Genomic DNA, 26,302 nt, shown 5'->3' on the forward strand with positions numbered 1-26,302 from the left:
GTCATGATCACATCCTTGTTTTTAGATGCGAGGTCTGGGTGTTCATGCTGAAAAGTGTTTACTTGTCAGCAGACATCAGCATTCCCATACAAGTTGTGGCCGGGGTGCTGGGAATGCCGGGGACCTTCGGGGAAAGAAGACCGTGCCGGGACATGTCACTGAGGAAGATGACGACGGGAGAGCCGTCCAACGGGAAAAGCAACCTAGCTTCAACACTGAGATAAACACACAATAATGTGACTGTCAAGTTGACATCCCAAAATCTAGTAACCAAGTAAAAAAAAAAAAAATCTGGTATCCGAGTAGATCTTGTATCAAAGTAAAAGAAAAAAAAAAAAACGGTATCCGAATGTATGTGCATGCGTATGTGTGTGTTTATGCGTATAGATAGATAGAGAGAGAGAGAGAGAGAGAGAGAGATAGATATATACACACACACGCACAAATATGTATACATACACACACACACACACACACACATACATATATATATTTAAAAAAATAAAGCATGACAAACTGCACACAAACAGCTGTAACAGTATCAGGAATTTTATTTAATATATGTATATAATTCTGTTTCTTTGTTAATTGTTTAATTCATAATACCCATAGAATATACAGACTATAACCCTCAATAACTCATATCTCTTTGACAATCTACGTATATCTTCTTTTAAAATAATAATTCCTTATAAGATCTTGGAGATGGGAAGGGGGAAAAAAAAAGGTTTCAGAAAGACTGAAAACACTGCCAATAATAATCACGCCCATAAGAGAAATGAGGAGAAAAATAAAAATAGAAACATTCTAATGGTTAAAAAAAAAAAAAAGATACAACTTGAACTCCCTTTTATGTAAAAAAAAAAAAAAGAAAAGAAAAAAAGAAAATACAACGACTCACCAATGTAACAACAATAATAGCAATAATAAGAACAGCCATTTAAAAACGACAATATGTGGAAATGGGCCTCATGACAGGCAGGCCTTTAGACTTGGAGATGCGGTGTGAATGTTTTCTATAAGTGCAAATTGTCACAAACGCACAGACTCGACACTTGAGTATGTGTGTATGTGTCTGAATGTGTGTGTGTGTGGTGTGTGTGTGTGTGTGTGTGTGAATGCGAGCGTTAGGAGAATTGCTTACATGGTCCGGTCGGTTTGTTCCCATGGTTACCCAGTGAGATGTTTGGTCTGGTGGTGGTGTTAGAGAGAAAGCGCGGCTAGGGCGGGTGAGATAAGCAGCTTTTGGTCAAAGAAAAGACAGAAAGTCACGCAGACGTAAAAACAGAGAGGCAGGGGAGAGAGGGGGAGAGCGCCCTAGTTGTGAGGAAACAACACACACACACACACACACACACCTACACACACATACACACGTATCCAAGCACAACATGGGAGCTGAAAGGTCTTCTTTGCTGCATGTTAATGCCAAACAGACACGCACACAAACATGAAATGCAACAGACAATCCATGTTGGTCAAAGAATGTTAAGTGAATGTTAAGGGAACGACCTTTTGCTTTTGACAAAACCACAAAAAGAAAAATGAAAAAAAAAAAAAAAAAAAAAAAAAAAAAGTAAAGTAATGGCCACCAAAAAAAAATCTCCAAGGGGACAGAGCGTGGCTGGAGAGGCAAAGTGCAGGGTGCGCTGATTGAGTCGTGTGATTGGAACGCGTTTCCTGCCTGTGTGACCGGCTGCTGCCGCTTTGAGCTCCAACACTCCCTGGGACATTTTCATATTTTCATCCGAGATTTAGGTGGGGGGGAACAAAAAAAAAAAAAAAAGGAGGAGGGTGGTGATTTCTAATGAGCGAGAGGAGGAGCAGGAGCCTGAAAGAAAAGGGAAATTAAGCGAAACCAAATGAGCGGCAGTGAATTCAGTGATATGGTTTAGAGGGTCAATACCACTAGTGATAAGCAGAGGGTGGGTTGGGTGTGGGGAGGGAGGGGATCAGCCCTTTGAGTAAAACGTGGTGAGTCTAGGGAGGGGAACAAACGTGTAAACGAGTGAACGGTCACGTGTCTGAATCACTCTTCACCTGCACAGAGAAGTAAGTGCAGATAGGAAAACACTTAACCCGATGGTGCGACAGGAGCCGCGGTGTCATGGCTCAGGCCGAGACACGACACTCTTTTGCTGCGAGAGGACAAGGCTGGTAAGGTCATCATCCAAGACCTGGGTCTACTGGCATTGGCAGAGATTTGTTCCTGTATCCAGTGGATGCAGTTTGTCCAGCGTGGGGCCGTCCTGTTGGGTCTCTGGCAGGCAAAATGAATGCAGACGGAGAAACCGAGCTACTTATGGAGGGGTGGAACTCCTCCAAGTGGTGATTAATACAGTGACATCCAGGACGAGACAGGAGAGCGATTAAACAAGCGGGGGGGGAGGAAAAAAACACAAATGAACCGGTAACAGGAACATGGAAGATGAATGCACACACACTCACACTCACACACACAGACGATTAGCCATGTCTGAGAAACAAGAAATCAGCCCCACTGTTAGTACAAACATAGCTAGCCAGACTCTCCTAACACACAGTGAACACTTCACCCCAGCACAATTAAGATTTGTGCTTTTGCCCTTAATGAAAAGACAACTCTCAAGTACATAAACAAAACCCCCGAAGCCCCCAGGCAGCCGAGAAAAGACAGGAGTGAAGGGAGGAGAGGAGAGGGAGGAGAGTTTCACAGGGAAATATGGACATGGGAATGGGCAGAGAGGCGCAAACTGGGATATGTACAACCATTAAGTGATGATGGGTGGTTGGCTGTGTGACGAGCAGTGTGGTGCTGAGTAGGGATATCCGTGCAGCAGGGCGGGACAATACTTTGACATGCCTAGGTTTAACTACCATTGTTTGACGACGCAGCTGATTAAACGTAAAAATTTCACATTTTCTCTCCCGCTGCGACGGCTCGCCGCTGGCAGATGGATACAGGAGAGACACTGAGACTTTGGCGGGTTTGGTTTTACAGAAAATCAGGTCACCTACATTCCTACCCCGAGTCAACAGGCCAAGATCATCTTAGTCTTAACAATACTTGCGGGAAATGACACTTCCTCTGCACTAGACTGCATGCGATTGTGGAATTTTACGTATACCGATTTTATCTAAGAACAGAGCTGCAGCTAAATGCCTTCCCTGTGAATTAGCCCCTGACCTCCGAGCACTTCCACCCTCGTCTGTACTGGGTCAAAGAGTGGGAAACAGGAAACACAGCTAGTGCAAAACAGCTGATAATAGCATGTTGGGATGGAACAGGCTGATACTGGGACAGTCCAAATGATAACTAGGCCTCATTTTCCAGAAACCACACTCTTGCAAGTAACCATGCACATTTCTTTGTAATGCATGGGGTGCAATCTGTGTTTGATGTTATACCAGGATCTTACGTCTGAGGGTGTTTGGGTGAAATTCAGTCTGTTTCTCTAGTCTTCACAATAAATCACAAAAGGCCGTGGCCAGGTTCAGGTTGATTTCTCATGTGTCAAATAAGGGGAAGTGAAAGTCTGTGATTCTCACCTTCCCTAAAATCAGCAGCTGATTTTTAAGGGGTAAACTCGGAGGTGCAGGGTAGAAAAAAAAAGAATCCAGTGGTCTTTGTATGGCACAGAGCACCATGTAGGTTTGGGAAAATGGGGTGCAGGTATCACCATTGTAACGTGTACTTTACATGAGCAGAGAATTGTGAATGCTGTGTATTTTCTATGCTGTCTACTTCTATCTGGGTTGTTCTAACCATGTGGCACCTCTTGAATACAACAAATCTTCTCCAGATGACAGAAGAGTTCAGTCTGTCTGCCCTAGGTTTGAATTTAAGTTAAAAAAAAATGTATCGAAGGTAGAATACAAAAAAAAAAAAAAAAGACAGCCTGTGACAGCCATTCCACAGTTGCTATCCAGCCAAATTCCTTGCTTCTCTCTGCCACTTTGGTAAATTTCAGGAATGCATGCATTCACATGAACATCATACATAATTTTTTTTTTTTTAGGAAAAAAAAAAAAAGAGCAACAACAAAGAAATATATAAACCTGCAAACATGCCTTGTAAAAACATTGAATGTACTTCTCAAAATCAAGTGTTCAAAAATGATTTGCAAATATAAACCCCAAAACATACAAATACGACTCTTAAACTGATTAGAAACGCTCAAATAACGGTGTACAAACAAAAACCGCGACAAGCACACTCAGAGAAAAAACAAACAAACACTTTTATATATTTGTATATACATACACACACCCAATTAGCGCCCCCTATCCTCCTACCCCTGTATTTTTCCAGGCTCTAAATTCCAAGGAACAAGACACGAGTTATGGTGTTGGTTAATACAGTAGTATATGTTTATATGCTGTGACTAGTGAGGGGGAGAGCGACTGGAGAGTGGGGGAGAAAAAGAGAGAGGGATGTGGACATATGGTGCAGGAACGGGTGAAAAGGTTTGGTCGGGATACAAGGGGGGCTGTGGGTCAGGTGAGGAGGGCCCGGGACAAAAAAGGAAAACATGCGTAGTGAGGAAGAGGAGGAGGAGGAAGAGGAGGAGGAGGAGGAGGAAGAGGAGGGAGAGTCCAACATGTTGGACGAGACTGAAACAGTATGAGCACAACAGACCCCACCACCCCACCCAACCACGGAAATCAAAGTTAAACTTAGCTCTCTTGCAGTAGAAATGGAAAGATAAGCTGTTAAATGTTCATATTTCTTGGTTTCTCTTTTTGTTGGTTTCTTGAAGATGCATTTTTTTTCTTTTTTTTTTTTTTTTGTTAATCATGACGTTTGGAGTCGTCTTCTTCCGAGCCTCTGTGTGGCTTTTTTCACTCTTCTTTACAGCTGAAAGGAGTGAGAGGAGAGAGAGAAGGAATGCACTTAAATGAGTGAGCTTGTGTGTCTCAGCCTTATACCCACTAGTTCACTGTGAGATGTTTGGAGTTGGCTTGGCGACCGGTGCCGGGCAGTTCTCCAATTTGTTGACATCATTTACATGGCAACGCCTCGGCATTGGTGTTCGTGGCATGAGATAACTTTAGAGGCAACAGCTTTATTATAACATAGAATGAAAATATCATAAAGATGTCATATGTTTATGTTTGAGCAAAGATTACTGCTGTGCACTGCAGACTTTATTTATGAGCACGGTGCTTATTATAAGCTTATCTTGACCAAGGAGGAATATTAATAACAAATTTACTTTTGGTTCATATGAGACAGTACATTTCTTCTTGATTAATTGCTATAATAATCGAAGGAGTAACCAAAATGTTTGTTTATTACATTTATTAGTCAGTGTCATTTTTTCTGTTCAATCCCTTATATCTTCATTCCAGATCTTTTGTTAGTCAACTTCAATAATAACCACTTAGATCTTGTATAATCAGGATTTTTTTCTGTTAATATTCTTTCAAAAGATACTGTACATCAACACCAAAACATGACAACATAATTAGAAAACACAAGTTTTCCCTGACCTCAGGAGCCTAATATTTACAAGCTGTATTAAAATTAGGCAGAAAGTAGCCTGACTGGTTGGTGAAGTGTTGCAGTAAACATTTCCAAGTATGCCTGGCTGTTGCAATACATGTGTGAATGGTGGGCTCAAGTGACATCTAGTGGACTTGGAAAAAAAAAAAAAGCAACCTAGTCTACATTTAACATTAATATACAAGAATTATGCTCGCTTTATTCATGCCTCCCAGGCTTGCGAGGCTGCAGTGTTGCACAAGAGTGAAATGATGCAAACGTGGTTGCAATTCAACACACACCTGTCGGCTCCTGTGTGGAGCTCAGTCACTGATATACTTCATCAATAAAGCAACAACAACAAACACGTGGCTGCACATACCACTCTCGTTTTTTCTTGCTTGTTTCAGTAAGAAAGATAACAGTGGGAGCGCTTCTTCCTCCTCACCGTCTAATGTTTTTGTTTTGTTGAGGGAGACGCATTTGGTAAGAAACACCAATGCACCTATCTGAATGAGAGTTTGTAATGCGAATAACGTGATGTTCAACTTAACTTTCCTTGACCAAACCCATTACCTAATCTGGTATGTGCATTTGTTGAGAAAAACAGGGGTATTCCAGGCACTTTTACATTACTGTACAGAGAAATTCACAGTAGCAATCTGTGTTAGTGGGTCTGAGGTATCAAGACAACAAATCTGATTCTCCATCAAACTGCTGTTATGTCAGCTCATTAGAAATTATTGTGAATGTTGCAAACAAGTCTTTGTTTGTGAAAGAATAAATGATTATATTTTTTGCCAATACATATATATTCAGCTCTTTGTTCACCGTGAGGAACAGGACTTGATATGGACTGGACAACTATCTCGCCTTCACTGCGGTGAGACCCCAACAAAGTCTCCTCTGCTGAGCTCAGTCTGTCTGACAGAGTCTGGGTGTACCTGTGTGTCTCAGGAGCCCTGGTAGTTTTCCTGGAAACGGGCTGTTTCCTCGAAGATCAGCTCCTTCAGCTTCTCCTTGGGAAGGTCATCCAGCTCCATGCTGAAAGTGAAGGGCTCCTCTGCTACTGGCTGCAGACACACACACACACACACACACACACACACACACACACACACACACACACACACACACACACACACACACACACACACACACACACACACACACACACAGAGTGCTCTTTAAAGAACATGCAGCTATGGCTGAGGAACCTTCTCTAGAATATTGTCTGTTAAATTGGGAGGTGTAGGCCATCTCCAGAATGACCCACTAATATTCAAATATTAAAACACTGAAAAAAAAAGTGAACCGGGAGAGCATGATTCAAATGCGTTTCAGAGCTACTTAATGCAAATCAAGACAATCTTTAGTTTCTATTCAACACAGTAGTGAAAATTGTGGGCACTTGTTTGATAACTGAGATAATTTTAACCGTTTGAAAGGACTTGGTCAGAAATCTTCAAAATTAAACTCCTTAAAATTGGATACCATAACTTTAACCACAAAGGAGAGAAGGTTAAAGCTGTGTGTGTGTGTGTGTGTGTGTGTGTGTGTGTGTGTGTGTGTGTTGTGTGTGTTGTGTGTGTACCTCATCTGTGGGATCATAGTACTGCTCCAGATAAGGGTGAGCCAGTGCCTCCTCAACGCTGATGCGCTTGATAGGGTTAAAGGTCAACATGCGGCCTAGCAGGTCCAGAGCTGTTGAGTGAGCGGAGAGCCTCAGTCAGTGCAGTCACCAGGATGTGTGATCTCAAAACAACTTGTCAGGCTCAAACCTTCAAAACCCCTCTACTGGTAGCAGTTAAAGAGTGAAAAAAAGTTAACCTGGATGATTTGAACTTTACACCTTTTATTTCATTATCAGAGTGATTTATTAAACACTGACAAGGCTTGTCTTTAGAGTAAGAGACAGCCCGATGGCCAGCTGACGGTCCAGTTGGTCTAACTCTTTCTCCATTTGCATCTCTCCTCTTGTCACTGGCCCATTCTCTCCCTGATGTGCTTTTTCTAACAAATCAGACTCAACACCATCTGAGAGTTAGTCAGAGTCGTGTGAAACTGAAAGGCACTATTTACCTGAAGTTACCGAGCTGTGAAGCGAGCTGTTTTGTCAACTGCACAAACAATTGTTTTCCTTGGTTTGTAAATGATGAATCATTCTTGTATTGTTTGTTGGCAACTTCAGAGAATTAAGGATCAAAAAGACTCATTTAAAGCCACCAACACTTTACTACTAAAACACACACACACGATTCAAACAACAGCCGGCAGCACCTAGGTGTTAGGTTGATAATGAAGCTACCTGATAAAAGCATTTTAATACATATACTCACATGCAAATGCCATATTACCTCTTCACTAGAGATTTCTACTGGATCTCTGCTTAAATGGGTTAGCTTATTGTTGCAGGCAGGGTTGGGCAATATATTGATATTATATCAATAGTGTGATTTGGGCCTAGATATCATAATGTGGCATAAATGATGTCTTTTCCTGGTTTTAAAAGCTGCACTACAGTAAAGAGATACAGTTTTCTGAACTCAGCTGTTCTAGTGGTTCTAATATTTGTCTCCAGCTGCTTTGTCCTCATATCCAAAATATCTCAAACACTCATCCCTACAATATTGATGGGGTGTTGGGTCAAAAATATCTTGATATTTGATAGTGTCCATATCGCCCAGCCCTAAAAGAAGCACATTCCTTTGTCCGGTTGGGACAAACTACCGTAGTTGTGTGCTACAGCAGCACCTTCAGCCTCCAGTTCAGCCCTCAAAGATGAACCACGCGGCATTTTGCCTGCTCCTTTAGGCCGACTGCAACGATCACTGCTGCCTCAACACCAACAGCCAAATAAATTTACCAGTGCTAAAGCCCTGTCACACTTTTACACTTGACTAATACATCTTTCTGTGAAACTAAATGGAATCTATTATGATTATGATCATCATCATCATCATTATTATTGTTATTATTGAGAACTAAGAATTGGGGGTAAGACAGCAGTAGTTTATGTAGTCCAAATATTACAATCAGTAAATACAATCTTATGAATAACGCAAAGATGATTTAAGAAATTTGAAGAAAATGAACTAAACGAAAAGGCTGGATGGCATTTGCGCTTTTGTTTGATATTAATGATTTGATTTACTGGATCCTCGGTTGACTACATTCATCCTAACATTTACGTCTACTGAGGAACTTTTATTCGTTTTGGACTGTTCCATCTTTAGCTAGAGGCACGTCTCAACTAAAGTGCCCCCCGCCTAAACAACCCAAATATTATGTCTCACTCCTTATCATTTCTTTAACATTAACCATAACATTTTCCAAAGGGTGTTTTGCATGGCTTCCTACCTGCGATCACATGACCTATTATTTGAAAAAGTCATTCAACTATTTAGTTGAGGGCGTTGCCTCGAGGCGATTTGTCTAATGACATCATGTTGGTAATAATAAAATATTTTATTTAGCTGAACTTTATGTTTGGTCTGGCACCTCTGTGTGTAATGGATGGATGGATTGGAAGGCTTTTCAACACTCTGTGAACTGAGATAGGGACTGCACACCGCCAAGAAGTGAAGACACCACTCTTCCTCTTTCTCCTCTCACTCTACGTCAATAATTACAGAAAGCTCCCCCCGTGGGTGACTAGGAGTGCCCTTAAACGAGCGCACCTATTCACTGGGCAGCAGCTGCAGCCTCTTGTTGCACCTCTCATGTACTGTGCGACCACATACACAGAACTAGTAGCAGAGCAAAGGGAAAGCTTCATGTTACCGGCTGTAAATATAACTGGAAATCTAATATAATTCCACCATCAGAAAGGTGGATAATATATCAGCTTCCAATGTAGCCTCCACCCCTAGTATGCTCTTAAAATAGTCTGTAAATTTGTAAATCTGTGATGCCTACAAAACTATGTAGCATGACAGACATTCTATCCTTAATCTTCAGTAATTTTCTTTAGTTACACTGATACCTGAATCCTGCTTTTTGCTGCTGCAGTTAATGGAGTTTTCCCCCAAAATATCATCTCATCAGTGAAATAACGTGGCGTGCGATACACAAGCAGAATGTGTATAATTCCACTTGTGCAGATGAGAAATGCATGTGTCCATACCCTTGGAGTCAGCTTTGGGGAAAAGCTTGTCCCATGCGATCTTGGGTTTCTCAGGCAGGGACTGCAGGTAGTTGCGGGCTTTCATATTGATGATGCAGTTCAGGTCGTCTTGACATGGAGAGCCAAGGATGCCTGCAAAAAGGAAGACAATGTATTTTAAAAAAATGGCCTCTAAAACCAGGGCTTTCCAACTAGTGGCCACTGGGACAAATAAGCCTCTTGTTTCATTTTCCTTATTGGTGCCTTGACTCAGAGGCATAAAAAAATCAGTTATTTTATCTGCTATTTTATCTATCCATCTATGAAAAGTGTATTTTTTAACAGAATTACCATCACATATTTATTACGCCTTATGAATTGCTATGAGCCAATACACTCATAACCACTAGAGTTAACACCCAACACACAAGTGCTAGCCTGTTCTCACCTTGCCCATTACTCTCCAGTGATGCAATGTAGCAGCATCGCCAACTAGCTAGACTGCGGGCTGAGGCAGTCTGGGAAATATTTCTCTCTACACTGAGGAGAAGCGTTTATAATAAAAGACAGTGAAAAGAAATCTTTCCAGGCAGTAAGTTAGCTCTAAAGCTTTCATAAGGGCACGGATAAACTTTGCTTCCTCATTTTGTATGTCAAGTGGCCCAGCCTCTCTTCTCACTGGTCACATGGTATATTTCTCCTCCAATAAGAACACAGAGCTTGTGGAAAATTCACATTAGTGTCATCAAAACAATAGCTCCCTGATCTGCTCCGTCACATTTCACACTGCTTGACTCTGCCACTCTTGTACTTATGCTGAAGACTCTATTTTGTCATGAACATGCAGGTAGTTCAACTAGTCCGGATTAGTGTTTGAAAGGAATAGTAAAACAGTCTGTGCCAATGTAACAGACTGAAAGAAACACACGCAGCGAGCTTAAATGTGAGCAGGCATCACTAAAGCATGTGAGAGGAGTCAAAGGAGTAAAATCTTGGTATCTTACCCAGTATGTGGTTGAGCTGGTCCAAGTAGTGTTTCCCAGGGAAGATGGGCCTGTTGGACAGCATCTCAGCCAGGATGCAGCCCACTGACCAGATATCAATCGACTTGGAGTAGCCCTGAGACACAAACACATACACACACACACAGTCACCAGACTAAAATAATATCTGCTCAGTCACACAACCCCCCGTCATTACACACACACACACACACCTACCTTTGAGTTGAGCATGATTTCTGGGGCCCTGTACCAACGTGTGGCCACATATTCAGTCAAGAACCCTGTGTGGTCGTGCTCAGGGTCGGCTATCCGCGCCAGGCCAAAGTCACAGATCTGCAACACAACAACAGAGGTCGAGGACATCAGTTTCCCAACTCGTGTTGGTGTTTCAGACTGACGTGGCAAAGGTCTGTAGCCTCAGATGATGCGTCGTCAAATCTGCCAGCGCTAAACTTATCCAAGTGTTTACATACACTACACGACCTCAGATTCCCTGTGACATGATAAGACCTCTTCAGGGTTTTGGCTTCACCACAAGAGGTGCCCCATCGCAAAACAGCCTTTGCTCAGAGGTTTTTTTTGTTTGTTTGTTGTTGTACAGGGGACCAACATTTGGAATTCACTACCTATACAGCTCAAAACTGACCAGACCTTTTATGTGTAAAATTAAATTAAGCACTAAATGTTACGGTACATGCTGCTGGGCCTCTCCTGATCCAGTAAAACCAGAGGTTGTCCACTGGCTGCCCATAGGCCAAATCCAGCCCACAGAATATTAAAGAATTCAGAAAATGTAAGAAGGAAAATAATTATTAGGAATGACTGGCCTCTGCAATTACATTTCCAGAATTTCTAATTTAAACCATCACTCCTCAGTGAACTGCCTCCTTGATCAAGGTCTGCATTCTACTGAGAGCTAAGTATCTAGTTAAGTATCTAGTTAATGTTATGGATTTTCCATGTTTATAGGAGTCTGTTCATACTGATGTAGGCTAATACACACATTCTTCATTTTGCCAGAAAGTGAAAATATTTAACAACAATAGGTTATTTAGCCCTAAATGAATTTAAATAGTGTTATCTGAAAGTCCTTGGTAAAATATAGCTGGCGACCCTTGATATAAACAGTGCTCTTTTGTTTGTTTAGCAAACAGAGGAAGAAAATCATGCTCTTTTATGCTCATTTGTTTCTATAAAATAATTTATCAGTACATGTGCTTGAGGTGTGTTTGTATAAAGCTGAACAGAAAAGGTGTCTTGCAGCAGGGCCTGTGGCTGGTAGCTATAAGAAGTGATCAAAACCACACAAGGAACAGCCCAGTAGAGATTAACCATTTATTAAGATCATTCAGGTAACAAAACTATTTGACCCAAGTTCATAACCATTTGCCTTGTTCACCTGCCTGTGTCGAGACTTGAGTATAAACGTAGCAATAAACGCCCTAAAAGGCAGAGCTCTCTTACTTCTAACCAGTTATCCTGTAGCTGCAATAACCAAATTATTGATTTGGTGTTTGATTGGCTATGGTAGTGTACTGTAAGCATATTAGGCATGAGTGTAAAATTCACCGTATGATGTTGATGCCTTTATTTCACTGTTAAAGCATATGTTTATCAATTAATTAAAATTATTATTTAAATATTATACATATAATAGAGTCATATTCTTATCAACTAGTAGCTAGAGCGCCACTAGTTGTAGTAACATACAGTATGTTGCTGTTCACATTCTAACCAACTGTATTCATCTTGTGGAGGGGATTTAATTTGGATTTCTGTAAAGAACTTTTTTTTTTATTGGAATGCAACGGATCAGAAAGCCGCTGCACATGTTCTCTCTGTTCTTTACCCAGCACACATGATTAACTAATCCAAGGATTGATGATTAGCTGCCAAGAACTTATAAGTGTTCTCGGGACCTGGGCGACACGGCAAAGAATTGGCAAGTTTGTTACGGTTTCTCTGACAGCACATTTCTACCAAAAACGCCTACTGGTGCACACCCGGCACACCTGATGGCCCTGCTGTTTTTTTCCCCCCCTCAACGGACAAATCATCCTGTCAATAAAATGTGAAGACTTGGGCAGGTTAATTAATGCACCTGCTTATATATTGCCCTTTGGTCATAAAAAAAAAGTTTTCAATATTTTTTGTTTAAAAAGGACAATTCTACCTTACGACAGTGTTGTCCTTCTATTTATGTGATGTTCAAAGCACTCAAAGTATTAATTTGTTATGTTGTTATGAACACCTCCTCTCACCCTGCCTTGTTTACTTTCACTTCAGTACAGTGATCTCCTGTATTTCCCAGAATGACTTTGGGCAACCAAGAGAGAATGGGAGTGAAGTTATATCATTAGGCTAAGAGTTGTTTGTGATCGATGTTTTGTTAGTTGAACAGATTCATTATTGTACTTTTATGTGTTTGCTTTACGAGGTATTAAAAAAGTAGAAATACTAATATGCACTGAATATCCAATGTTCAGGATCCAGCTAAGTTCACACTGCAGGTAAAGTGAACGATAGTCGTGCCACTGGTTTTCACTGCCAGTCATAAGAAAGTGAAAATTGTATCCTTCAGCTGCACGTCTTGTGGCAGTATTGCATAATGTACTCTTGAAGCCTCTGACAGCGGAGAAAACAATGTTTTTCTTCCTGTTTACACCAATCTGTGATGACATCACAGATTGATGTAGTGGTTAGTGATTAAGTGCTACACATAGGGACAATAAATCAACTTAAACCTGAACATCAGGATGTACTAGATTGAGCTGCTCCACAAATAGATCCTCACAGAAGCTTTCCACAAAATCATCCTGAATAATATAGGACTCGCTTTCTGTCAGCTGACCATCAAATGCAGCTTTGCAAATTAGGTGGCATATCAAACTGTCATATTCCCACTAATGGCAGATGATACTGAATGTTGGCCAATGAACAGACCACTGTCTTAAGGCACAGGAACAGTACATGTCAACACTGAGAGCCTGTATTATTTAAAGACTGAAAACTTGGCTGCCTCTGTAGGCTTTTCCATGAAAGGAAGGGCTTGGGGTCAATCCATCACCCATATACAACATTCCTGGGATTCTTTTTTTAAATTTTGTTACATGCTGATGTAACTTGCCAATTGGGCCCCATTTTACATAAACTTGTGGTCCTCTCCATCCTTTTTTTAGCTGTGCCCAGCAGCTCTACAGTTCACTCTGCTGGCCGGTCAGTCAGTCCGCAAAAATGTCCCCACCCTTTGGCGGCCACAGTTTTCACCCCAGGACGGTGAAATTTGGCATAGAGGTCAAATGTGCGCGTGTGTTTGTGCCAACTGGCTGAAAGTGGCCGTGGCAACCTGTAGGAGGCATCACTTGACTCAGCAGACTTCCTGTTCATTTGTGAAGGTTAGCCCCTTACCTTAGCCCCGCCCCCTTTCATAACTCATGAATCTTTTGCCAGAGAGCTTGCGGGAAGCCTCACTGGACTTGCTGTGCCCGCCCTATAGCAACTGCAACTCTCTACCTGTGAGGCCGAAATTTGCCATGGCGGTCAAGTGTTAAGGTTGTGTGTGTGTGAATTCATGCACATGTGGATGCATTATAGGGCTGTAATGGTTCACAAAATTCGTGGCTCTGTTCGTACAATTCAGAAGTGTCATGGTTCGGTACGTTTTCGATACAGCAGAAAAGTACAAATACCAAAGAAATTTTCTTGATTTTTTAAAAATTTAATTCATTAAAACAGTCAACTATGACCTTTTTTTTAGTTTGAATAATGATGGAGTAATACCTGACCCATCTTCTGGGGTGTCTTCTTAGCAGAATATAAAACAAAAACACAAACAGTTCCTTTCTTTCCTTCCTTTCTTTTTAAAACTGACATCATTAAGTCTGACCTATTTGAAGATGATGATGATGATGATGACTATGGCAGTGACTTCCCATTCAACGATAAGGTAATGAGTCATTACAGTTAGCTAGCTTTGTGCATGGACATATGATAATCTTGCAGTTTTGCCTGTAAATCCTGTTTTAACAAAACACTCAGTACGTTTACATGCACACCATATTCTGATTCAGGTCAATATTCTGGTTACGGTAATTTTCCGAATAAGGTGTTTATATGCGCTGCAGCAACTGGAATATTCCGTTTACATGTTACTTGGCATATTCCCGTGTTCAGGCATATTCCACGCTCTTATTTAATACAACACTCAACCTGCGGGGGGCAGCAAAACGCCTATAGGCATCTGGTCTGCTGGAAATACAGAAGAAGAAGAAGATGTCGCTATTTCTGTTTCTTCTCCCATCGATATCCTCCATGATATTTAAGTCTTTCATTAGCTGAAGGCAGACTGCAGTCTCTTGGCTCTTTCTGCCGTTCGCCATGTCGTTCTCCCTGCTTGCAGTAACCATAGAAACAAAGACGCCCCAGGATTCCTTGTGAATCAAGCATGCGCAGACGTAACTGAATATTCCGGTACGGGGCGTTTTCCGATTAAGGTGTTTACATGGCACAATATTCCGGTTAAAACAGGCATATGCCAGGGGTCTGATTCGGAATTTTCTCCAACCGGATATGACCTTAATCGGGTTCGGTGCGTGTTTACATGACACGAGCACAACCAAAATATTGAGGATATTTCGAATAATACAGGAATATGGTATGCATGTAAACATGGTCAATAACAAGTCCATCTCACACACACACACAAAAACTTAACAAAGAAAAGCATGTTGCTTCTGGTGTGAAAAAAAAAGCTGTTACTGTGAGCATAAGAAGATGAACAGCCAAATCTGAATCCTGGAATTTGCCACTCCGATGGTGGTATGTGTGTGTGTGTGGGTGTGTGGGTGTGTGTGTGTGTGTGAGTGTGTGAGTGTGTGAGTGTGTAGGTGGTGCTGACCTTGAGGTCACAGGTGGTGTTGATGAGCAGGTTGGAGGGTTTGAGGTCACGGTGCAACACGTTGGCTGAGTGGATGTACTTGAGGCCTCGCAGGATCTGGTAGAGGAAATAGCAGATGTGGTCGTTGCTCAGCTTCTGGGTCTTCAGCAGTTTGTACAAGTCTGTCTCCATCAGAGTCTGCACAATGTAGCTGGAGGAATGCCGGTCAAGGAGGACAACAGGAGGACTAGGTGGACCCCAAGACTTCAGTCTGCAGGACCCTGGCCTGGACTGTATTATTATGAGTCTCCCTGATGAGTCTCATATTCATGACTAGGAGGCAGGGCTGCACAATTGATGCATATAATCACACATCCCAGTTTAAATGTCTGGAACACTGGCAAACCCACAGCATTAAAACATCTAGTTTAGAATGTCCTCAGTTAGCAACAGACAAGGTGGTGAGATAAGTGTAATAATTTTGTTGCCCAGAGCATAAACCAGTAATCGCGTGTCTCTCAGTCATCAGCCATGCAGACGGTGGATCTCACACATCAAACAGATGCAGAAATTTGTGAATGTTCATTGATTGTTTTATATCAACCTGGACACAGTAGTGTTCATTTAGTGTCTCTGCTCTTGTCACGTCAATAACAGGAGGGCAGAGCTGACCCACTGCATTGCAAAAAAAAAAGCCATTTGGCTGACTCTTGCAGTACAATGAGTGTGTACATTTACCGTATGGGTGGCTCCAGTGGGGAATCAAATTCCCAATCCTGGCAATGTTTGTGCCATGCTCTACCAGCCGAGCCGGTGAAATTCCTAACCCTGGCACCATGCTAACATCTTTGCCCCGGATTCAATCACAACCAACTGGTTCTCATCACAAGATAGCTAAAAACACAATACACTGAAGTGGGGCTAATCAGCAGATCAAACAAAGAAATCCAGGCACAGTCACTACCAGGGCATCACACATGACATTTCCTTTCCTAAAACTGCATTTCACAGGACAAAGCAGCTTTTCACTGGCTCGTAGGAGCCTGGGCAGCCTTCAGTCAGCAGGTCACAAACAGGCCAACAATCTGATTGCACCGCGAGCTGCTCTGCCAACACTGGACACTGGTGTCGCTGAGGCTGTGTCTGAAAGCCACTGGAGAGGTCTGAATAATGTGGCCCGATGATAAAAGCAGACAATGTGAATCGTGAGTACTAAGACTTGTCGAATGAATAATTTTAGAAAGTGTTACATAAGCACTGTGGTTAGGGTTTAGCTGTGGTCTTATGGACACAGGAGGGTTGGTTTTGAAATTTTAGACAGTGTTGAATTCCTGGTTGCATTTGTGATCTTATGAGGAACAAGGGTAATGTTACTTTCAATTTGTTTTGAATAACTCTCTCACCACAATCTATGTAGACTATACAGTTAAGACAGAAAGTGAAAGTGACACATATCTCACAGAAAAAGAAAAACGCACACTATGTTTGTCACTTAAAAGAACTACCAAGAAGCTGCTACCTATGCACAATTTAGCAACACACAGACATATGGGGCCAGACGTTTGCGATGAAGAGCAAAAGGATACACGTCCCTCATGCACTCAATGCGCCGTGCCCTGAGGATGTCGTTGATGCCAATGATGTTCTCATGGTGGAAACGCAGCAGGATCTTGATTTCCCTCAGTGTGCGCTGGCAGTACGTCTGGTGCTCAAACGGGCTGATTTTCTTGATGGCTACGCGCTGGTTTGTCATGTTGTCCAGGGCAGAGCTGGATAAGGTGGGAGTGGAAAGGAGCAGAGAAAAAGGGCTCAAGTTACATACTGCACTAGGTGTACACTGATAATGATATCAGAAACTGGTCTGATGCCAGGCAGAAAAAAAAGTATGACTGACTTTCCCTGAAAATCCAGTGCAAAGAATCACATATGGCAAGTTAAATAAACTCAGACACTTGATCTTTGTCTTTAAGTTGTGACGTGTTGTGAACTAGGTGTGAGAAAAACTGCGGATCCTAATTCAATAGAAGACCTGTGATGGGACCTCGATTACTCTCATCCTAACCCCTTCTCTCTGAAATGCAAGCCCAGTTCCTATACAAGCTCTCACCCTCAACAGCACAGCAGCTGGTTACATCACATCTTGTGTGGTGGTAAAACTGTATCCTCAGATTGCACAACACGCACTAGTTCAACAGTCTACACACAGACTGGGTAAGGCAGTTTGTATGCATTTGTAAGACACTGAATCTGATGGGCAAAGCAATGTGGCATGAAGACACTGTGCTCGATTAACATGTTGTTCACAGTAGAACTCTGTGATACACTGATTGGGAGTTTAATGTGAAATAGAATATGTACCCAAATTGATTTTCTTTCACTGTATGAACCAATAGATGCTGACAGTGACCACCTGCTGTCATAGCTTTATCACAAAACACACACGATGCAAAACACACTACTCTTTGTACCACCGAGAAAGGGCAGCAACCAACACAGTTATGTATTACTATTAGGATCTGTAAATCCCGTTGCAATGGACGTGTAGGCCTGGTAAACACCCGTACCATTCACTTTCCACTGACGTGCGGGGCTGTCACATCTTATCGTGGACTCGGTTCAACCTAAATAGCAATGACTTGACAGTGATATCAAGTGCAACAGGGCTGGCCAACATGTCTTCACAAGGCTCGAGATTATACACGGCGATAACAAGAAGAAAAGGCCTTGCCACAGCTGATAATTCCCACTTGCATCCTGTGCAGCAACATTTGCTGCAGGCATAATTATTAGAGGTCAGCAAAGTTCAGATAAATCTATTTGGGAGTCTGATGGCTGGCGTGGAAAATAGCTAAAACAAACAAGTTGCATTCTGTGGTCGAATGCAATCTGCACGAGATTTCTCGGCAGATAACAAAGTATGTCCTGCGCAGTCACTCCCGTTCTAGTTTCCTGTATACAAGCCCTCAGCCACGCCTGTAGCTAGCAACAGCTAGCACACACTAACCTGCTAACCATCAAATGAACTGACTTATCTGCTTGTTGGCTGGTTAGTTAGTTGGTTCAATTACATGCATATATCGTGCTTTCAGTCACACTGTCATGTCTTTTGCTCGCTGTACACAACAGCTAAGGTTGCCTAGCTAACCAGTTTTCGCTAACAAACAGCTTACGTTAGCTAGCTCTCTTGATTTAAATACTAGCCTCGAGACGACGAGGAGGTTAAACTCACCAAACCATTCCGTAAGCCCCCTCTCCGATGTAGGAGAGGTTGGTGTAGCGGGGGCCAACGTCAAAAATCTGCCCCTTGACGGACTCCGACCCAACCTTGGGTCCCGCAGCTCCAGTTGCTCCATCATGCGCAACAGTGCCAGCCATCCCGGCAGCACCACTATTCGAGCCTGTGGCTCCGACCGCTGCAGTGCTGCTCGAATCCGCCATGCTTCAGGCTCCCAGGAGGTCGAGTCGTGCCGATATCTTCCGTAGAGTCACCCGTGGTCGCTCTCAGGCCGATTTAAGGGTTGTCCTGCGGTTTGACTGAAGGGATTGTTTGATTGACGGACGACAGAGACTCAATCAGGGCCCTCTCCACTACCACAGAGTAAATGGATTTCGTGCGAGAGCGCGGATTCGGGCTCAGCACCGAGCGTAAATGCGCGTGCCAAGTGCCAAACTACGGTAATACAGGTGCGTTACTTTTGTTCACTGGAGTGACTTAATTGGGCGTAGTTGCGTCAGTTCAAACGGGAAGCTCCGCCTGCCCAGTTTCACCATTCCGACAAAACGCGCCCAACCAGTAAAATAAACATGCAGAGCCCTTGAGTGGGCGTGCCGAAATCTGTTGCATGCTACCCGTTATTATAATATAATACTTCCATGATTATGAGATGGCATTTAGCCACGACATTTTATCCTGTTCATTTGTATTCTGTGTGGTTAACTGCATCTGCAGTGCTGCAGTGTAAATGGCTCTCATCACTAACTGGAATCCGCGTGCTTTTCCCAGAACAGGGTTTAGCTGTGTGTGCTTTATACACTTTCACAGTCATCTGTTTTTTTTTAAAGGGAGCTATACTAAACATTTCCGTTTGTGCACTTTAAACAATATCTGGCAGACAGATCTGATCAGCATGACAATTATATATATATATATATATATATATATATATATATATATATATATATATATATATATATATATATATATATATATATATATGAGAAAAGGTAGGAGCCAGTTCATACAAACGCACTGCTAAACACTGGATCACTATAGAAACGTGGGCGACTGGAACACACCCTTGTAGTGACGTAAGCAGCACAGTTGCGCACTTCCTGGTTACTTGTGCTGCATGTTGTGGTTGCTGCACCAGAGGCTGGATTGATTTATGTATCTCAGGGGAATGGTACTGGCCGGTCTTGGACGACACTGGATCGGTCGGATTCGTCTAGCGCTCGCTCTTCTCGGACTGCCGTGTACCGTGTGCACACCCGGAATCAGGTATGGACACACTCAGCCACGCTCTCCTTCGCTTTGATAGTGACTATTACATTTTGCCTGAGAGTTTGGACAGCCAGCTAACGATACAGTCCAGAGTGACTTTCACAATGTGCAGCAGAAGTAGTTCAGCTCAGGTCCTAGATCCCTAACGAGACAAGAGGTCAGTGCTGAAGTAGCTCGCAGGGTCGCTCATGAAGGTAGATGAGGAAATAGTAAGTGTATAAGTTAAGGAGAGAGAAAGAACATAGTGCACCAGGAAAGGAACAAGAAGAAGAGTGACTGAACATTGACCAAGTTGCTCTCTCTCTCTCTCCCTCATTCTCATATTCCTCTCCTGCAGGCCCGCCATCTCCTGTTCACCCAGTCAGTGCTTCGCTACCAGTACCTGCCACCTCTACACGACCAGTGTCGGAACAATGCCATCTGCAGTATGCCCACACATCAAATCCAGATGCCCCGTGTACCCGGGCTCCAAAATCAAGCGCTTCTCAGTGCCTGATGACAAGGTGTCCTGGGGTCAGAGCTGGCCCCAGTACAGCCCCGTCAGCTACACCGACCCCTCCATAACAAAGAAACCAGCATGGGCAGATCTGGATGTTGGGTAAGAAATGGGAGTGGCACGTATAGGAATCAAATGTGCATTAAGAATCCATAAATTGAATTTGATTGATTTTCTTTGGATTAGGTTGGTTGAAGCTATTGATTTAAAAAGTGCATTGAAATACTGCAACGCCATCAACTCTGATTGAACTGATTCTCATAGAAGAATGTTTGTCTCAGATGTTACAAGTAAGATTTTTACAGATGTGTCTTGACATTTTGGGGAATTGTGGATGCAGCATTTTGATTGAGGAGTGTATGTGGCATCTCGTTTGTTGTGCAGCGCTTTCTCTCCAAAATTCAACGCTCTGGACGGCAAAGTTGACCGGACAAGTTTCGAAGGCAACTACACCGTGGAAAAGGGCAAGCCACTGTACGTAATCATCACATCAAGTACACAGAATAACAACTCTTACAAGGTTTTCCCCGGCATTTGGTTCCCTCAAACATTAGATAACAATAACAAGATAACACTGCCAGCAGGACTTCTATTCTATTCTTTCACGTAAGTCTCGTGTGGCAACCTTGTTTTGTTAAATTTGGCTTGACTTAGTTATTTTCGCTCATTTCCTGCTCCTTTAGAAATCCTCGTGGGCGCACGGGAGTGACGGGGCGAGGCTTGCTGGGACGATGGGGACCCAACCATGCAGCAGATCCAATTGTCACCAGGTAACTTTGTGAATTTATTGTACACATGGATGTTGTTCAAATACATGTTGCACAAAGAATCGTAAATTAATCCTGTTAAACTGAATACCATTCACTGGAAAAGCGTATAGACTGCACACCTGTAACTGTAACCTGGAGCTGCTGTTTTGCCACTTTTTTTTTTTTTACTCGTTCACAGTTTGTTCAAGTTTTTACACCACATAAATGGTAACTGAGCTTAACCTAAAAATGCAGCTCTACCATCAGTAAATATGTTTCATAAATTCCTCGTGCATGTCTGTCCTGCAGGTGGAAAGTAGATGCCAAAGGAAAAAAGATCTCTCACCCAGCATCCAAAAAGCCTGTCTTGCAGTTTGTGTCCATCAAGAGAAAAGACTGTGGGGAGTGGGCCATTCCAGGGGTTGGTGGCATTTGATATTTATACATATTGTTTATTTTATTTAATTTTTCACTTTTTTACTTTTGACACTTTTACTACTTTTAAAAGCCTGTGCTTTTTAATTTCACTTGAGTAAAGAATTGAAAGCAGTACTTATACTTTTACCAGTCTTTTTTTACACAAGTATCTGCACTTCCACTTGTGCCACCTCTGGTTTCTGCCCACAGAAATATGCTCACAGGACGTAGATGTTGCAGTACTCTGACCGCCATGTTTATTTGTGGGCGTATGTCTGTGTTATAGGGCATGGTGGATCCAGGGGAGCTGGTTTCTCTCACCCTGCAGCGGGAGTTCTCTGAGGAGGCACTGAACTCACTGGCCGCTTCGCCAGCAGAGCGAGCAAAAATCCACGAGCGCATCACCAAGCTCTTCAAATCCCCGGGGTTTCAGGTCAGTCTCTGATGTCAAGGAAAAGGTTCAACATTTGTCTTTCTGAAGAAGGAAGGAAGGAAGTTGATCTTGTAACTGTGTGGTGAAATTTGCATCCCTCCTTCATCTCCCTCAGGTCTATAAAGGCTACGTGGACGATCCCAGAAACACTGACAACGCCTGGATGGAGACAGTCGCTGTCAACTTCCACGATGATGAAGGTATCAATCAACTGAACAAGTATTTTTTAGTGCTTGTTTCTTTGCTTTTTGTTATTTCACGTCTATATTGTGTCACCCAAAATTGTTGCTTTAATTTCATCTGTTCACATAAAGCCCCATAAAAAACAATCCAGTGCCTCATCTTTTCTCACTGCTGTTGGAGTTGTGGCTGTCGTGAATCTAAGGAGAACATTTTATACACTTAAATACAACAAATGGAAAGAAATTGATGTATGGTTTGTTTGTTTGTTTGTTTGTTTGTTCAGTCACTGATGATGTATCTCTGTGGTTACCCTAGGCAGCAGTGTGAGCGAGCTGCCATTGCAAGCGGGCGATGATGCCGGACAGGTCCGCTGGGTCGACGTTGACTCGTCGCTCTCCTTGTATGCGAGTCATTCTCATTTCCTCGAGATGGTCGCGAAGGAGAGGCATGCCCACTGGTAACCAAGGACAAATGACTCAAGCCTAACGGATGGATGAAGGAAAAATGAGAGCTATGTAAGCGCTCTGTCAAATGTACATGCTGGAATTAGGAATTCTCATATGCAAATATACAGTACAACTAAGTTATATTCTATATACATATGTGTGTGTGTCTGCCTCGAGCAGGATGCATGACACCCAGCCCCGCGTTCATTCACCTTTTACTAAATGTACCATAATAATTAATTATAAGCATACGAGCCAAAGCATAACTTGTGTTAATGACACTTGAATTTGATTGCTTATATCCACTGTACATTACACAACAAAACTTTGCAGTTTCAGGCTGACACAGATTTTGGCCAGCCTGCTGTCTGCCCAGAGCACCCGGCTTAACTGCTCTGTGTTGCAAAAGGCTCTGAAATCAAAACTCTTCCACCAGAGTGTCAAAACTGCCATTCGACTTTTGTCACAACGAGATGATCGAGATTTCCCGAAAATGGCCTTTGACTTTTTGACTTTGACTTTGCCATAAAACATGAAATGCACCTCAGGGGCACACTTCATCACAATCCTAACACTCACCGTTTTTGTTGTACTACTTGGAAAAAGTTGTGATTGTTGAAGAACAAACACAATGAGCTGCTGAACAAACACACTGTGTCAACTTTGATTAAAATGAAATGTGATTCGGCGGTCATTTTGCTTCACTTTGATCTTTGCATTTGGATAATGGTGCTGGAGCGTCACCCTGCTCAGTGAGGAAAACCACCAAGAGCTGAGTTGAGGCCAGAAGGACAGACGAGTTTTCAAATGCTAACAGATGGCAGAGGCAAAGGCCATTTCACACTCAGCAGCCTGTCTTTTCAGCATTTCACATCATGTCATGTCATGTGAGTGGTGTGTGTACTCAGTGATCAGGCATCCATGGAGAATCACGCACTAAATAGCTTGAATCTGTTAGGATTTCTGACCCTGCTGCTAACACACGGACAGTCCAGTCATCGCAAGGCAGAAAACAGAGCTGAGAGAGACAGAGAGAGCTGCGTGACCTGAGTTAGCCTAGATACATCGCATTTGGCGTTGTTTTTTGTTTGTTTGTTTGCACATAGAATTAGAGCTGAGGCACACAAGATGAATACAAGCGTCCCATATGGTGTGAACTGGACAGGGTGGCCAGCCCACACAGACACCTGGCTTTGAATGTGAGGGGAAAGGAGGGAGTGTGGCTGTGCAATGTGGTTTGTCAAGTGGCCACCTCTTACAAAAAGTGCTTCATTGAATTAGGCACACAACGCCTCCGGGACGCTTAAAGGAACAGTTCACACAAATGCAAAAAAAAAAATATTTTCCCACTTGCCCCTTAGTGCGATCCATCCATCCAGATAATTTTTAGGTTTGCAGGCCAGTCTCCTGTCGCCCGAAAACAATGCGGCTGGATAGGTGCTGTTTTGTGGAGCTCAAACTGTCAAAAATTTACAGCGACAGCTCTTTCCAAAAACATTAACAAGGACACCCAACAGCCATATAGAAGAGAAAGTTTTTTTGGGGACTATTTCTTTCTGATTCACGTCTGCAAACGTGAATCAGGTTAGAGGTTCTTGTAGAAGGCCTGGTGTGTCCTGTACCTTTTTCCCAACTGTAGCAGAGAAAAAAACCCCTCTTATCTGGGTGATTGGGATCTTGAATGATTCTCCTAACCTTATTTTTGCAGCACCTGGTATAAATATCCTTTATTTCCAAATGGCACTGTCCGCTATTCTAGCACCCAGCCAATTCTCTGTGAAACAAAAAGACACCACAGTTCCCAGTGTCCCGCTGGAAACCAATGCGGGCACCGTGGTCATGTAGCTCACTATCCCAGACTTGTACACCGGCCAGCAGAGAAGATCCAGGCGGCAGGGATCACAGCCAATGTTCAGTCCCTGCACGCCCACCTCGGTGCCCCTCCAGTGCCAGGATGGATGCAGAGATGGTCATGCTTGTCCATGTTGTCAGGACAGTTGCTGGTGTTTATCTCCTCCACCTTCTCCTCAATGTTTACTCCAATGTTTACATTTGAAAACCTCATCTGGCCAGGTAGCAGATTCGACATGAGACTGCACAGAGGGACTCAAGTCTTGACCATTTCACTATGCTGATGAGTGTCTCGTTGTCACATGTTGCTGGGAGAGAGGGAGATTGCTGCAGACTGGAAACCATGCCAAATCACACTGAAACTATCTTGGATGGATAGAGTAGACCTGGAGTAAGTGAGAAAATATCTAGTTTTTTTTTTTTTTTTCAATTTTGGGTGAACTCTTCCTTTTAACAGGAAATTGCGTCATTACAGAATCACCCCCATTTTTTACCAGCTCCCATCACTGAGCAGACTAACACTTGTCTGTATCACATGCTGTCCAACTTAGCAGTGTGAAGTAATTATGCCAGGAACTGTGGGAGGTGGGTGATCGCCCCATCCTGCTGCCCAAACTGTTCAGTAATATGCCTGCCTGAGCCGTGAGACGGGTCTCTGTGCTCCACACAAGACAAAACAGAGGTATATCTGCATATATCAGGCTGTGTAACATAATCTTGACCTGCTGAAGAAAGGATGACTGAGCTCTTCTCAGCAGTGCCTGGCCTCACACCCATACAGCTTCTGCCGCAGTTTGCTGCTCGGCTAGAGCAGATGGAGGCTGAGTGTTGTACTCAGGAGCACCGCAGCAGTTGTTGTGGGCGAGGAGAGGATCCCTCATTCACTTTCCCATCCACAATCTCCCAGCTGGTCCAGAGATTCAAACCAGAGAAAAGTCCAGCTAACTTTGATGCCTCAGTATCGATTTTCCATCTCAAGCCGTCTGCTTAATGTGCTCATGTCTTGTGGATAGTGCTCGTAAAAAGAAATGCGAAAATGATGATGTACGCTTGAGATGCTCGATCTGAAATGACAGTGATTTGCATTCGCAGCCCAGTAAACAATTTTGACTAAACACTGCAAAAGAATCCACTTGAAATCAAGGTTTTCAATTATGATTGCACTGGGTTATTGTCTGTGTGTGTGTGTAGTCTGACCTTGTCTTTTTCATCGGCCTTATTTGCAGCTACAAGTAATTATGAATTCTCTCAAGTAGAAATGTGCACTTTTCTCACGAAATCTATGGCTTGAAAATGCTAATTCACTTGTCTACACTGTGTATTGTATTTATTGTGTCTTTAGGGCTCTGTCACATTAGCTGTCTATATGTGTGTGTTACATGAAGTAATATGAGACAGTCACATCAAATTCAGCATATTGTTTAGTGCTTCAAAAAATGTGAACATGAAATACTAAGTTTACATGGACTTAAAAATAAAAATCCAATGTGAAAAATACATGCCCCTTGTCTCATTTTGATTAAATTACATCACTGACAAACATGTGTTCACATTTTGTATTGCAAGGTTCTGATGCATCTCTCCAACCAGATATAAATGGACAGCTCTCTTAACAAGCAGCTGGATGTGGGCCCACACACTTTATATACTCTAAAAGAGATGGTCTCGTAACCATTTACTAAATGGAGTGCAATGTGTTTCCAAGAAGCCTTGAGCTGCAGTCTCTTCACCAAGAGCATCAACCTACAGTGTAATCTTCAGTTCCGTATTGTGTCGA

At 42.7% G+C, this 26,302-nt stretch overlaps 2 protein-coding genes across 2 annotated transcripts; one reads left to right on the forward strand and one right to left on the reverse strand.

The window, feature by feature from the left end:
- Window positions 1-533: 533 nt before the first annotated feature.
- Window positions 534-19,123, reverse strand: mapk3 (mitogen-activated protein kinase 3). The gene is made up of 9 exons (XM_030058251.1): window positions 18,679-19,123; window positions 17,036-17,218; window positions 15,471-15,660; window positions 10,790-10,906; window positions 10,574-10,688; window positions 9,591-9,722; window positions 7,059-7,168; window positions 6,409-6,537; window positions 534-4,837 (listed from the first exon to the last, which is right to left on the reverse strand). The coding sequence occupies exons 1-8, from the start codon at window positions 18,885-18,887 to the stop codon at window positions 6,418-6,420; spliced, it is 1,176 nt and encodes a 391-aa protein (XP_029914111.1). The 5' UTR covers window positions 18,888-19,123; the 3' UTR covers window positions 534-4,837; window positions 6,409-6,417.
- Window positions 19,124-19,769: 646 nt separating this feature from the next.
- nudt9 (nudix (nucleoside diphosphate linked moiety X)-type motif 9) lies at window positions 19,770-25,962 on the forward strand. The gene is made up of 8 exons (XM_030058252.1): window positions 19,770-19,947; window positions 20,288-20,548; window positions 20,831-20,920; window positions 21,130-21,216; window positions 21,505-21,616; window positions 21,899-22,045; window positions 22,161-22,245; window positions 22,544-25,962. The coding sequence occupies exons 1-8, from the start codon at window positions 19,835-19,837 to the stop codon at window positions 22,687-22,689; spliced, it is 1,041 nt and encodes a 346-aa protein (XP_029914112.1). The 5' UTR covers window positions 19,770-19,834; the 3' UTR covers window positions 22,690-25,962.
- The last annotated feature ends 340 nt before the right edge of the window (window positions 25,963-26,302 follow it).

This window comes from Myripristis murdjan, chromosome 8 (assembly GCF_902150065.1).
Source record: "Myripristis murdjan chromosome 8, fMyrMur1.1, whole genome shotgun sequence".
Lineage (NCBI taxonomy): Eukaryota > Metazoa > Chordata > Actinopteri > Holocentriformes > Holocentridae > Myripristis > Myripristis murdjan.

Excerpts from the sequence above, each read along its gene's own strand:
- mapk3 (XM_030058251.1), bottom strand. The coding sequence starts at position 18,887 with ATGGCGGATTCGAGCAGCACTGCAGCGGTCGGAGCCACAGGCTCGAAT. Across the intron at positions 10,907-15,470 it reads ACACCACCTGTGACCTCAAG|ATCTGTGACTTTGGCCTGGC; the intron begins GTCAGCACCACC and ends GTTGTGTTGCAG. Across the intron at positions 10,689-10,789 it reads AAATCATGCTCAACTCAAAG|GGCTACTCCAAGTCGATTGA; the intron begins GTAGGTGTGTGT and ends TTTGTGTCTCAG.
- nudt9 (XM_030058252.1), top strand. The coding sequence starts at position 19,835 with ATGTATCTCAGGGGAATGGTACTGGCCGGTCTTGGACGACACTGGATC. Across the intron at positions 22,046-22,160 it reads TCAAATCCCCGGGGTTTCAG|GTCTATAAAGGCTACGTGGA; the intron begins GTCAGTCTCTGA and ends CATCTCCCTCAG. Across the intron at positions 22,246-22,543 it reads CAACTTCCACGATGATGAAG|GCAGCAGTGTGAGCGAGCTG; the intron begins GTATCAATCAAC and ends TGGTTACCCTAG.